The sequence below is a fragment of the Scylla paramamosain genome, chromosome 9 (genome assembly GCF_035594125.1).
Source record: "Scylla paramamosain isolate STU-SP2022 chromosome 9, ASM3559412v1, whole genome shotgun sequence".
NCBI classification, from domain to species: domain Eukaryota; kingdom Metazoa; phylum Arthropoda; class Malacostraca; order Decapoda; family Portunidae; genus Scylla; species Scylla paramamosain.
Window position 1 is genome coordinate 1080993 of NC_087159.1, and position 13153 is coordinate 1094145.

Sequence of the window (13153 nt, forward strand, 5' to 3'; positions counted from 1 at the left end):
CACCTGCAACTTTCCCCTTCGTCTGGCGGCCCTTGGGGAGCGAGGCCAGGTAGAATATCTCACGCATTACTAAATCGTCCCTTGCACCATTTTCTGAACACGTAAGTCTTCCTGAACAACAAGACCACCATCCCCCATGTCTCGTCTCTTCTTCAGTCTGGAAACAAAAGAGTTATGATCTTCCTCATTAATATACATAACACACTGTTTATCTTCAGTATTTCTAAAATGTGGAGCTCATAAAGTAGAATTATTAATCACCAGACTGCTAAGATCACTCGAGTATAAATTCACAGCCACAGTCACTCCTCCAGACTTGATACCCAGATACATGCGGTTTTGTAGCATCAGAGCCAAGGAAGAGACCAATATTAGGAGCGAATTCTCATGTGGTCAGGACGTGGCAGCTTGTTGACAGGCCGCCTTTGCAAGCTGGATGCATAAACCAGTGTAAGAGCCACGGGGCATGCGCAACACATGAATAGGTTAACTTTGTGTTTACGACGTGAAGAATGAGATAGGAAGGTGGATATACTCGTAAAGATAGGGAAGTAATAAAGAGGCAAATAAAGAAAGAAAGGAGATAAGGAGAGGAAGAAGATAAAGGTAGGAAGAAGTAAATATAGGTAGATAATGAAAAAAGGACGAAAATGAAGGCGAGACGATAATTTGAGGACGAAAACATGTTTAGAAGAGAGAGAATTCAAAGATAAAAAGAATGAACGAACCTACTCATTATTTACACTATCAATAATGACAAGATTCACATCCGACATGGCCGACCAACGTCACTACCGCACAACACGATAGATGCGGGCACGAGATGAACGCTGTGTCATGGGAACAAGATACCAAGATGAGGACAAAAAATTGAAGTGGAAAGCTTGAAGCTAGAACCCAACGTTAGAAATTGTTAAATATGATGTTAGAGGTGGTGATGGTAGTCGTGTTATTGTCATTGTCATCGTTGTTGTTGTTGTTGTTGTTGTTGTTGTTGTTGTTGTTGTTGTTGTTGTTGTTGTTGTTGTCATGTTTAGAGTAATGTGCGTGCGTCATAACTTATGCAGAGGGTCCATGCAGCCCAACTACCCGTGGGTGATGTGGAGTATTATGATGTCGCGTTATACTTAGAAAAGAATACATGAAATCAATTTGAACGATTAGGGTTTAGCATAGATACGAGCGACGTAAAGAAATTAAAGCTGAATGTATATAATAACCATGGCTGCCTTCGAGGAAAAGGGATAAGCACGGGCAGGTAAAAAGAAGCGAACTGGTAGTGAGTGGACGAGGATGGAATAGCAGATCAGGGACTCGACTCGCCACCACGTCAGGCAGGAAATAGGGTGGGGAGCTGGAAACAGAAGATGAAATAGATGAACAGTTGATGAAGAAGTACGTCAGTGATGATGATGGTGGTGGTGATGGTGATGGTGGTGTTGGTGGTAGTGTTGATGAAAGGTCCTGGTAGTCACTAAATAAAAGATGGTGCCCTTGTAGGTGTGATATGGAAGGACGCGAGTAAGTCTGACTACATTCAGCTCACTACAGGCTGCAGTTTCCTGTTAAATGTGCAATGCGTGGAATCTCAAGTTTCAAGAGGATAAGTATCGTCGACTTAATGTGAGTCTGTTATAAAAATTGTTGTATATTTATCTATATTGTATGAAGTTGTTGTTAGCTCCGTCATTGGAGCAGTGTCTTGGAAATGATGATGTGTCCTTGTCATTAAACTGGTCGTAACCTCTGTAGTCTAGAGATGCCTCACGGATGTTCACCTGCTCAGGAATTGTGAGTGATGGAAGTGTTAATTGCACGGGACGACTTATATTGGGATCTTTTGTTATGTATTACAATAGCCTGGCTAAGCATTTGATATAATAATAAGCTACATGTAGTGGATGAGCCATATTTCTTAACTCCATTCCAACAGCTATCCGATGACAATCCACTTGCTCATTTTGATCCAACTCAGAGATCAATCAGGTAAATAATGGCCTTCTGTGGTAACAATGAAGGGAAGATAGCTTCCTAGCTTTGTATGTTTGAACCGCGATCATAGACGAAGGATTATTTATTTATTTTACTGTTATTATTATCGTTATTATTATTATTATTATAATTATTATTATTATTATTATTATTATTATTATTATTATTATTATTATTATTATATTTATTATTATTATTATTATTACTATTGTTGTTGTTGTTGTTGTTATTATTATTATTATTATTATTATTATTATTATTATTATTATTATTACTATTATTATTATTATTATTATTATTATTATTATTATTATTATTATTATTATTATTATTATTATTACTATTTCTACAATTTTCGTACGGTTTAGTTCATTGACATACAACATATAGTGTTATGTTGATTTTCCATAGCCAAGGCCTGAGGTACAGACTCTGTGCAGCGCTGTACCTGGAAGGCTTCACTAGTGTGTAAGAGTAACGGAGTGTTACGTGACTCAGTCACTCTGTTTTCCTGTAAGCTTACAATACCATGAAGCTCATCATTTTCGTTTGAATTACAGTGCATGTAGCCTCTGGAGTCTGTGCCTTAGCGAAAAAAAAATAAAATAATGATAATAATAATAATATAGAAAATGATAATTGGAAAGCATTCTTTTGTTTCTAAAAACAAATTCAAGGCTCTAATAGATGATGTTATCGTTTTCCCTCAGCCCGACGAGGCTGACGAAGGCAGCACTCCAGCAGGCTACCTGCATCCCTGGCAGCAGCCGCAGCCCCATCCCGCCCTGACGCCGCTGTCTTGCAGACGCTGACACAAGGTGGATATTATATAGCTTACAAAGTCCTCACATAACACATACATGCATCTGTGATTTACATTATCCGTTGCTTCCTTAAATAAAACTATTTCTTGGATATAAAATTAAATGTACTTGATATTCGATTTACAATAAGTCCATAGTATGGAGTTCTGACAGCAATGATGCTTTGTACTTTTGTAGTCGCGCACAGCTCCGGACGCTGGACTCAGCAGAGCTGCGGCCTGCAGCTCCAACCTGCGTGAAGGGGCGTCCCCGTCCAGTCGTCTGCTCGCCTTCCAACACCAGTTTCGAGTCATGGCGGTAAGCAGACTCACCACCTCAAAGGCGATGATATCGTGCATCTGTAATTGAGAATCGTGACTGAAATCTGCAGAAGGCATCGAAGAACACTAGTGCCTGCAAAGTCTCTCTTGTGTCACTTGGGCGAGCAGATACTTGTTTTCTGTGTGATTCTTTGTAGCATATGAATTTTTTGAGGTTGGGGGGGAGTGGCAGGAAGAGTCATTCAGGTTAATATGTTGTGCACGCTGACAGCTTTCACCGGATTGCCATTGTTGAAGACTGTCTTGTTTACAACCATTGTTCGTGATTACGACTCAGGAATAATGTTTTGGAAGAGCATCTATAACTAAAATTCACGTAAGAGTGTGACGTAGTGTTGTGGATCATTCCGCCCTTACAGTTTCCTTCAATCTCGTCATATTCCTGGAGTTCATCGCTTTGAAAGAACAGGGACACCTTCCTAGGTAATGCCCAGTCACACCTGGGATTTTGTCTTTCCCTTGCAGACCGGGACCACCGGTGCTATTGTCAAGACTGGCGACATGGTGCCTCTGCACCAAATAACAGACACAGCTGCTGGCATCCCTTGGTTCATGACCACCTCACCATCATTCAGCACATCCCAGCCTGCCTTTCAACGCTTTAGCCTCACCACCACCTGCCCCGCCTCCAAGAGGAACAGCATAGCGTCGCTGATGGGCGGCTCCAGTGCCTGCAAGTTACCCGAGGTTAGTCGTTTCCCAGATAAATGGTCACGCTCCTGCCCCCTATCGCCAGCAGGAACCGATCAGGCAGACATTATAACACCCACCACATTAACGACACACCAGTCAGCAGCGCTTGTCACCTCGTCGCTCAGAGAAAAAGACAAACGCTCTGGAAGACGGATGCAACTTCATTATGCTGAAGCCTTGTCTTGGCAGCGTCCGCTACGCACTAATGTATTATTATCATTATTGCTTTTTTTATTTTTTTAAGACGATAGCCGACGTTATTATTATTATTATTATTATTATTATTATTATTATTATTATTATTATTATTATTATTATTAATAATATTGTTATTGTTGTTGTTGTTGTTGTTGTTGTTGTTGTTATTATTATTATTATTATTATTATTATTATTATTATTATTATTATTATTATTATTATTATTATTATTATCACCGTCATCATAATAATTATTGTTGTTTGTATGGTATCAGTGACAGCCACACATGGAAGGAAGAATTAAGATAGACTTTGTCATGTATAAAAACACTTCTCAAATCACAAGGAGATACATCCATATAGAAATGTTTAGTAGAAAACAACCAATCTTTTTACTCCCAGATAGGAACACTAGTATCTCGCTTCGTCCTTACGTATTCTGAAATACTTAGGACTCACGTGAGTACTATTTTCAAAGGCCATGTAAATGATTTATCGGGTTTCCATGAGTTTTTCGCAGTGTTGGTGTACGATTCTTGTTTGATTATCACCAAAATCTTAAAAAACACCATCGAGAATCTCACTAGCTTTCACTACAGCTTGTTAAAAACAGTTGAGGTGGGACGCTGAAGGATTTCAGAATACGGTCCGAGCCAACTTAATAGCAAGGGGCGAATTTAACTGAGTGACCCCGCGCATGGCGGTGCTCTGTGTCGCTATTGCACCGGGAGGCGTCCGACCACCAGTGTGGGCTTCGTCGGCTGCTGTTAGTGAGTACTTGATTCATATCTCGTTGTATTTTGCAGGACAGAAATGTGAGTCAGGTATGAGCTTTCAGAGCAGGCGTAGAATACAGGGACGAGGGAGCAGGGGGTGAGGAGTGGCATGGGTGGTGTGTGGGCGGCGGGTTGAGGGCCGAGGTGCACAATGGGTGTGTTGGTGCCGCGGCTCAAACCCATGGCTGGGACGATGTCCCTCCGTTGCCCTTTTGGCCAACAACCCTGGCAGTGTGATAGTGTGCGTGGTGATGATCTGTGGGGAACTGTTTCTCAGGCCATGGCTAGGACAGGTCGTGGTGGTGGCGGTAGCGACGGTGGTAGCATTAGCACTTTGCTTGCCTACACAGCTGCCGAGTGTTCATGATCCCTGATGGATGATGGAAAGGGGTTGAGTCACCGCTGGGCAACACTTGACGTGCCGATGTGTGCAGAAGTGGTGCAGCAGTGAAGTGTTTAGTGGTGGCTTGCTTAGGTTGAGACAGATATTGTGATGTTATTGATTTGGCATTGGAATGAAGCATCACACTGGTCACTGTGGCATGTAGGGACTTGGATAAAAGTAAATTTTACTATCTCAAGCAACATAGATTATATATGCATTAAGATAATTCTAATAATCTATTTACATATTAAGCTGAGATCTGTCTTAAAAGTGAGGGAACTGAAACAAGATATCACACCTTATCTCATTGAAAAAAAATAGAAATAGTAAGGGGGGATATTTACTGTACATGATGCATTACTCAGTTTGTTTCAAGATATTAATATAGATAATATTACCACTTGAAAACTAGAATTGGGGTGTTTGCTATGGTATGGAAAAACTATCTAAATAAAAGGCAGTTAACTGGAAAAAAAAAATTACATCAGTGTGTTATCAAACAAACTAATAAAATATTATGAACATTTTTAGCCTTTCATCAAGTAGAGAGCAAGAAATGTGGCAAAACAAGCTAAGTACTACAAACATTATCTCATGTTTGGGATGTACCATCACCTTGGGATGAAAACTATTTTTCCTCTCCATATAAGTTTATTTCATCAATCTAAAATTACAAAGGGTTTGGGGTGTATCATCACCTTAGGATGAAAGCTATATTTGCTCTCCATATAAGTTTACTTTATCAGTTTAAAAGTACTATTATTATTATTATATTATCTGCAATTTTTTACCCCTTAACTTTGTTTATAACAAATGACTATATATTTGTATTTGTGTATGTTCTTATGGAGGCTCTGTATAGCACCACCTTGTGGTGGGATAGAACCTGATAGACCAAATAAAGATAAATATAAAGTTATACGATTAACATAAAACTATAAATCCTGGCACATACGAAAGAAACAACCATTTTTTGATGCTAAATTTTAGCAGGTCACTGGTAGAGATAGTCTGTTTATATCGTGTCTCCCAGTGTCTTCTCTGAGTTGCCATTTGTCTGTTTACTTACTTTGTTTTACTTCATGAAGTTCAGAGGTGCATGCCTCAGTTGTGGTGGTCCACCTCTGCTGCTGGTCCATTTGTCCCTGGTCTTAAGGGCACCTGGTTTGGCAGTAAGTTAGAGATGCAACATCTGGCCTTGTAGCCTGACACTGGAGGTTTGTCTGGCACTGTCCACAGGAACTTGTCCAGGCGAGACTTAAACTTCTCCATCGTGCAGCCAGTAATGTTTCACACCTCTTTCGGCAGTGTGTCATGGATCCTCATACTTTAGGTTGGATGTCAGTAGGGTCTTGATCCTCTCATAGGCTCTGGTGGGCAGATTCCTCCTCCTGCACTTGCATCCCATCCTTTCTGTGGTGTATGGCTGCAGTATAAAAGTTGATGGGGCAGGTCCTTGGCCCTCAAGGATCTTCCATATGTAGATGGCCTGGTACCTGTTTCTTCTTCACTGCTGGGAATAGAGCTTCATCTCCTTGAGTATGTCCCAGTAGTTGAAGTCTCCCATTCCTCAGATCTGCCTGGTGAACGACCTCTGCAGTGCCTCCATGTCTCCCAATGTCTTCCCTAGGTCGCTGCTTTCTTATTTGGAAATGCAACCCATCCTTTCACAATTTGGTTCTTCCTTTGTGACATGTTTGTTAAACCGACCACAGCACATGTATAGACCTAGGTTTGACAATGCTGCAAACTCATATCTCTTGCCTTGGGCTTTTTTGGTGTTTTGGAGAAGTCTGCGTGTCTGATATCTGCTGGGCCTTTCGTCTTGGCACAGTTTCGGCCGTCACAGTACCCTGGCAGCACAAATAATAATTGCTGAAGTCTTTTGGGGATTTGCCAGATAAATCATTAGTCCCTATAGAAACCAGTGGAAAATCTTTCTAACTAAATAAATATGTAGTAAGAGACTAGTAATAAATATGAAAACACTGAGAGCCTAGTTGTGGGCATTTACCTTTTAATAACTGTTCTGTAGAGTGTGTATCATCAAATCTCATGAATACTGTTAGCATAAACACTTGAGAGTAATGTTTTGTATCATATAGATAAAGTGAGAGTACTGACCAACCCTTACAATAAAACAGCCAGTGATCACCAGCAACTCAACTCGTAATGAATTCCTCAATTCAAAATTTTCCTGTTGTTAGTCTGTATGTATGTATGTATATACTCTGACAGTCTTCTCATTTTCTGCCACTCTTTCTGTGTGACCGAGCTACATTAATGTGCTGTATTTGAGCCATTCATCTCCAACCTCTCCACATTTTGTTCCTGTTATATACACAATACCTTCAGCATTACTTCTTTGACTCCACAGGCAGTTCTCAAGTAGGTAACTAATTTCAACCAACTGGATCCTTGACCATTCCACACTTCTCACCTACCTATATGATTGTTGGTTCAGTCATTGCCACTTTTTTTTTTCTTTTTTTTTTTTATCTGTTATTTGTTTATTGATTATTTTTTTCCCTTCATGTCTTCAAATTTGGTTTTCATTTTTGTCAAATGACTTGGATTTTTGTGTACCATACAAAGCATTAAAAATACGTAATTGATTATTGGAATCAACTTCAAAGTGAATGATATAAGCAGTGTCTGTTGAACAAGTTATTTGTTGAGCAATATATTGATAACTGTTGCTTTTCATATTTAAAAAAGTTACTGAGAGGCAGAACTTTGTGATTTATCTGATCTGCTATTATCATTTAAAAAATTTTAAAATTCAGTATTTGGAGATCACCTCATGGCTTTTGTTAAAGAGTATTTTCATGCATTCCTCCCATTGTATTGCCTAGGAGGTAATTCTTAATTAAATATTTTCTATGATTGAGTGGCATAATTGAGTGTTGCTACACATTTATATAAGCCTTAATTTTGAAGTAGATTGGTGCCTGAGTGGCAGTAGCGGCGAGGCCACTAATGGGTGGGTGTTTCAGCTGGTGGTGAGTGACGTGCTGGGTGTGGGCCTCCAGGTGCTGGACTTCACTATGAGCTACATGCCCACCTCTGTTCCCTACGTGCCATTCCCCGCCCCATCACCTCCTCAGCCACCCACGTATGTCACCTACTCTTACCAAACTTACTTGTTTCTCTTTTTTCCTTGCAGTGTTTATCTCTTGTCAGCTTTCCATCCCTAACAGTATTTAGAGATGTCCTCTTACTAGATTTTTTGTTTGATTTTTGTTTCATAATTATTGTAGTATGTAATAATTTTGTATTTTATTATTTGCCCTCTTACTATAACACTTAGATTTCTTGTTTGATTTTTGTTTCATTATTATTGTATTATTACAACTTTATTTTATTATTTGATTATGTTATATGTTTCACAGTTTTGTTTCCAGTTGCTTTGTCTGAGATTCTTCTCATTTCCAAGATCACATTTCTAAGTCTAAAAGTCCATTAGTTCTATTTATATTTTTATTTCTTTTCATTTACCTATTTATTTACCTCTCTCTCTCTCTCTCTCTCTCTCTCTCTCTCTCTCTCTCTCTCTCTCTCTCTCTCTCTCTCTCTCTCTCTCTCTCTCTCTCTCTCTCTCTCTCTCTCTCTCTCTCTCTCTCTCTCTCTCTCTCTCTCTCTCTCTCTCTCTCAGCCTGGCACTCATCATGCACACACAAGTGGAAGTACTACATTGGCAACACTCACAGGCTCAGTAGCTTCAAACATTGCTTGCAGTGTATATTTGTGCTCCACACCAGAGTAGCATGCACCCTTGCAATATTCTGAATTTTTTCAGCACATTGATGGGTACCTACACAAAGCTAGAATAATAGTAATTTGGCACTAAGTATGACAAAAGATAGTGGGATGTGATGAGCTGTTGGCTCACAAGTGAGAGGGAACATGTGTCTGGCTGAATGTGAGGGACAAGATGAGAAGCATCCACGAACCTGGAAAATATTGTTTGGCTGAATGTGAGGGACAAGATGAGAAGCATCCACGAACCTGGAAAATATTGTTTGGCTGTCACATTGGTGCTGTTACCTATTTCAGCTATTATTCGTTGTAATGTTACCTCTCTCTCTCTCTCTCTCTCTCTCTCTCTCTCTCTCTCTCTCTCTCTCTCTCTCTCTCTCTCTCTCTCTCTCTCTCTCTCTCTCTCTCTCTCTCTCTCTCAGGATTATTTTTGGCACTAATTAGTCATCAAATATGAATTTACTTGTTTTTCATTCATTCTTGCTCTCAAGCCAAAGCTCTCTTTTCTTATGTCTTTCAAACCCATGGTCTCAACTACAGAGCAGCAAGATACTTTGCACTATGATAACAGACATATACTTGAACCATTATGTGCAAAAAGGTAGCAGTCATTTTTTTTATCTCCATGTAAGAGGACCACTGACCAAGGGTAACAAAATTTTTAATATAAAATAAAAAGTCCACTCAGTGCTAGTTTCCATAGGGTCAGATGGAATAATCTTGAGAGACTTCAAGTCACACGAAGAAGGAAATACAGAACTAGGCAGGGAGTTCCAGAGTTTACCAGAGAAAGGCATGAATGATAGACAATACTGGTTAACTCTTGCATTAAAGAGATGGACAGAATAGGGATGAGAGAAAGAAAGTTTTGTGCATTGAGGCCATGGGATGAAAGGAGGCATGCAGTTAGCAAGATCAGAAGAGCAGTTAGTGTGAAAATAGTGGTAGAAGATAACAAGAGGTGCAACATTGCAGTGATGAAAAAGAGGCTGAAAAGTCAGTTAGAGGAATTGATAAGATGAAAAGCTTTTGATTCCACCCTGTCTAAAGTAGCACTATGAGTGGAATCCCCCTAAATATATGAAGCATACTCCATATTTGCATAGATAAGGCCCCTGTACAGAGTTACCAGCTGGGGGAAAAAAAAATGGCAGGGACAACATGGGATGCCTGACTTCACAGAAGCTGTTTTAGCTAGAAATGAGATGTGAAGTATCCAGTTTAGATTTTAAGTAAAGTATAGACTGAGGATGTTCAGTGCAGAAAAGAATCCCCCCAAATATATGAAGCATATTCCATACTTGCATTGGATAAAGCAGCTGGTACAGAGTTACTAGCTGGAGGGGTGAAAAAAAAATGGCAGGGACAACACGGGATGCCTGACTTCACTGAAGCTGTTTTAGCTAGAGATATGTGAAGTATCCAGTTTAGATTATAAGTAAAATATGGACCGAGGATGTTCAGTGCAGAATAGAGGGATAGTTGAGTGTCACTGAAGAAGAGGGGATAGTTATCTGGAAGTTGTGTCAAGTTGATAGGTGGAGGAATTGAGTTTTTGAGGCATTGAAACATTACCAAGTTTGCTCTTCTCCAATCAGAAATTTTAGAGAGATCAGAAGTCGGAGTCTTTGGCTTCCCTGTTATTGTGGAATTTCTGATATGAATATTTCTTGCTGTGTTGGTTATATGTGTGCCCTTGTAAGGAGAGAGTTTCAAGGTCTTAGTTTTTTTAGATTCATGGTCTGCATCTCTTTGATCTTGTTTCACCTAATGTGAAGTAGAAACAGTTGGTGTGGTGTGTCGCAGGAAATTTGGTTTAACAGCACCTCTCTAACATACCTTCCTTTATAGTGTTTACATATATATTATGAAGTGACAGTCCAAGAGTAGGTGGTAGTGATCTCTGAATATCTCTTCGGGGATCACTTATTAGCTAAAATTCTACCATTTCCAAGCCAGTAGCAAAGTTTCAAAGGTTGCCAGCCTAAACCCAAATGTTCTTTGATTTTTTGGTACTCCCTTCCCTGGAGCAGATTGGAACACCATCATGGCCAGTTACTCAATTGCCACAAGGGACTAAAGGTTATTTTAGGGATTGATAGGGTTAAGAATAGAGAGTTTAAGGGTTATTTTAGGAATTGATAGGGCTAAGAATAGAGAGTTAAATTGTCATCGTGGGCTAGTGGTAGTCTTTGTAGGGGAAATGCTTTGATTCCTCTGAATGAACCTGCCTAGTATTGTTTCACCTGTCTATTTTAGTTTGTGACCACTGAAATATGTAAGTCTCCTCACCTTGAAAAGTGTCTCATTGAAGAGGCTATACTCGTACTTGGTACTGTTGTGATATATATATATATATATATATATATATATATATATATATATATAATTTTTGTTTTTTTATTTTTTATTTTTTTCCATTTCCTTTACCTATACAAGCTAAACATTCTTCCATTTACTTTCTTTTCAGAGCCCTCTCTCTCAGAGTTCTACATGTCTTTCATAATTTAGAAAGCAGAACTCCTCACTTTGATTATTTTAAAACTATAGCTTTCATTTATCTCTCAATTTCCACTTTTTTTTTTTTTTGACTTCAAATCACCTGTTCCTCAATGCTAGTTTGTTTTCCTTTCCCATCACAACATTCACCCATGGACAGTCTTCCTTGTCCAATGTATCTCAACATACAAATAAAATGCTACTGTGTTTGGCAGGATGAGTGTGGCTCCAGGAAACGGCAACATCCCATCTCCCAACTCGGCAATCATGGCCTCAGTGGAGATGACAAATGACCCTGTCACTAAAGCCGTCATGGAAAATGTATTAGGACGTCTTCCCACCAAGGTGAAACCAAAGGTGAGGGAAGAATAGTGGTGTGTCCTGACATGTTGATTTAATAAGAGTGACTCAGATTTCTGTCTTGGATGAGATTGTAATTATTAAATACAAGTGAGTTTGTAAGGTATGTAATCATTATATACAAATGAATTTCATTCATTCATCACTTCTGTAGGTATATCCTCTTCTTCTGAAATCCAAGTGTAGGTCAAGGGAAACAAAAGGCAGGACACTTAGAGGTAGGTCCTTATTCTACACCAAGCACAAGTACAAAAGAGCTTAGGCAGATCCTACTAATACACAAAAAATGTTACCTTAGAGATAAATAAATACAGTTGTGAATATTCTTGGAATCAACCTTGCAATTTTTATCCACTTTAAGATGTTATATAGGAAACTTAATAGATGTGCATAATCTTATGTATTGTTGTATGCCTTTATTAAGAAAATATCAAGCATAGTGTTTTGTGATATTATTCTGCAAAGTCAACTTGAATTTACTTATTTTAATTCTCATGGATTAACATCTGTCTCATCACTGTGCAGTTGTTTGTGTTCTCCAGGTAATCTGCCATTCACAAATTTGTACTTTGGTTCATTGAGTTTGTTTTTTTTATTATTTTATTTATTCATTTTATTTATTTATTTATTTATTTATTTATTTATTTATTTATTTACTTACTTTTTTGCATCACTTGTCTGTGATTTTCCTACTTACTTAACTTTATTTTTGCAGGTCACTGTGCGATGTGATGTCTGCAACCTAGAATTTTATTCACAAGCAGTCTTAGATTCCCATTTAGCGGGCTCCAAGCACCAGCGGAAAGTAAGGTTCAGCGTGATTTTCAATTATGTGTGCTAATGAAGGATATGCTTAGTAAATATGCTTATCCTAAGTAACTTTCACTTAGGTCTTCAGCAAACTTATTGCATGATGACTTACTTAATCAATTCAGTTAACACATTCTACATCTTACAGGAATGATGTGGAATATGCTTAAATTGCTCAAGTATGGACTGTGTAATATACAAAGATAGATGCCAGTTAACTTTTTAGGCATATAGTTATTTACTAATTTCTCTTATCCAAGTATTTTTTAAGCAGTGCATTGCATGTACAGTCTCCAGCAATAATGGCACAGCAACAGTGTGAGCAGCTCGACCATTGGTTTATATGGCACTGTTGCATCCCAGTTTTTAACACTCCCTCCCTCATTCCTATTTTGCACAGACTGGTAAGGAGAGTGGAAGGTAGGCAAATTAATGGGAATGAGGGAGGGAGGGTTGAAAACTGGGGGTGTGACAGTGCCACATTACCAATCTGCTGATCCATCTGCTCACAAAGTTGTGAGCACTGTTATTGCTAGA

At 38.9% G+C, this 13153-nt stretch overlaps 1 protein-coding gene across 6 annotated transcripts in view; it reads left to right on the forward strand.

Moving 5' to 3' along the window:
* LOC135103356 (zinc finger protein 346-like) overlaps positions 1-13153 on the forward strand; it is a 112060-nt gene that overhangs the window by 89901 nt on the left and 9006 nt on the right. For 3 of the 6 annotated variants that reach the window (XM_064009419.1, XM_064009422.1, XM_064009420.1), the window contains exons 2-7: positions 2703-2810; positions 2994-3113; positions 3602-3823; positions 8185-8303; positions 11662-11803; positions 12522-12611. In XM_064009419.1, coding sequence (XP_063865489.1) covers positions 3108-3113; positions 3602-3823; positions 8185-8303; positions 11662-11803; positions 12522-12611 — 579 coding nt within the window. In that variant the 5' untranslated portion in view covers positions 2703-2810; positions 2994-3107. Of the gene's footprint in view, positions 1-1606; positions 1624-2702; positions 2811-2993; positions 3114-3601; positions 3824-4709; positions 4794-4939; positions 5045-8184; positions 8304-11661; positions 11804-12521; positions 12612-13153 lie in introns of those variants that run through there. The other 3 variants (XM_064009421.1, XM_064009424.1, XM_064009423.1) reach the window with 3 other exon arrangements.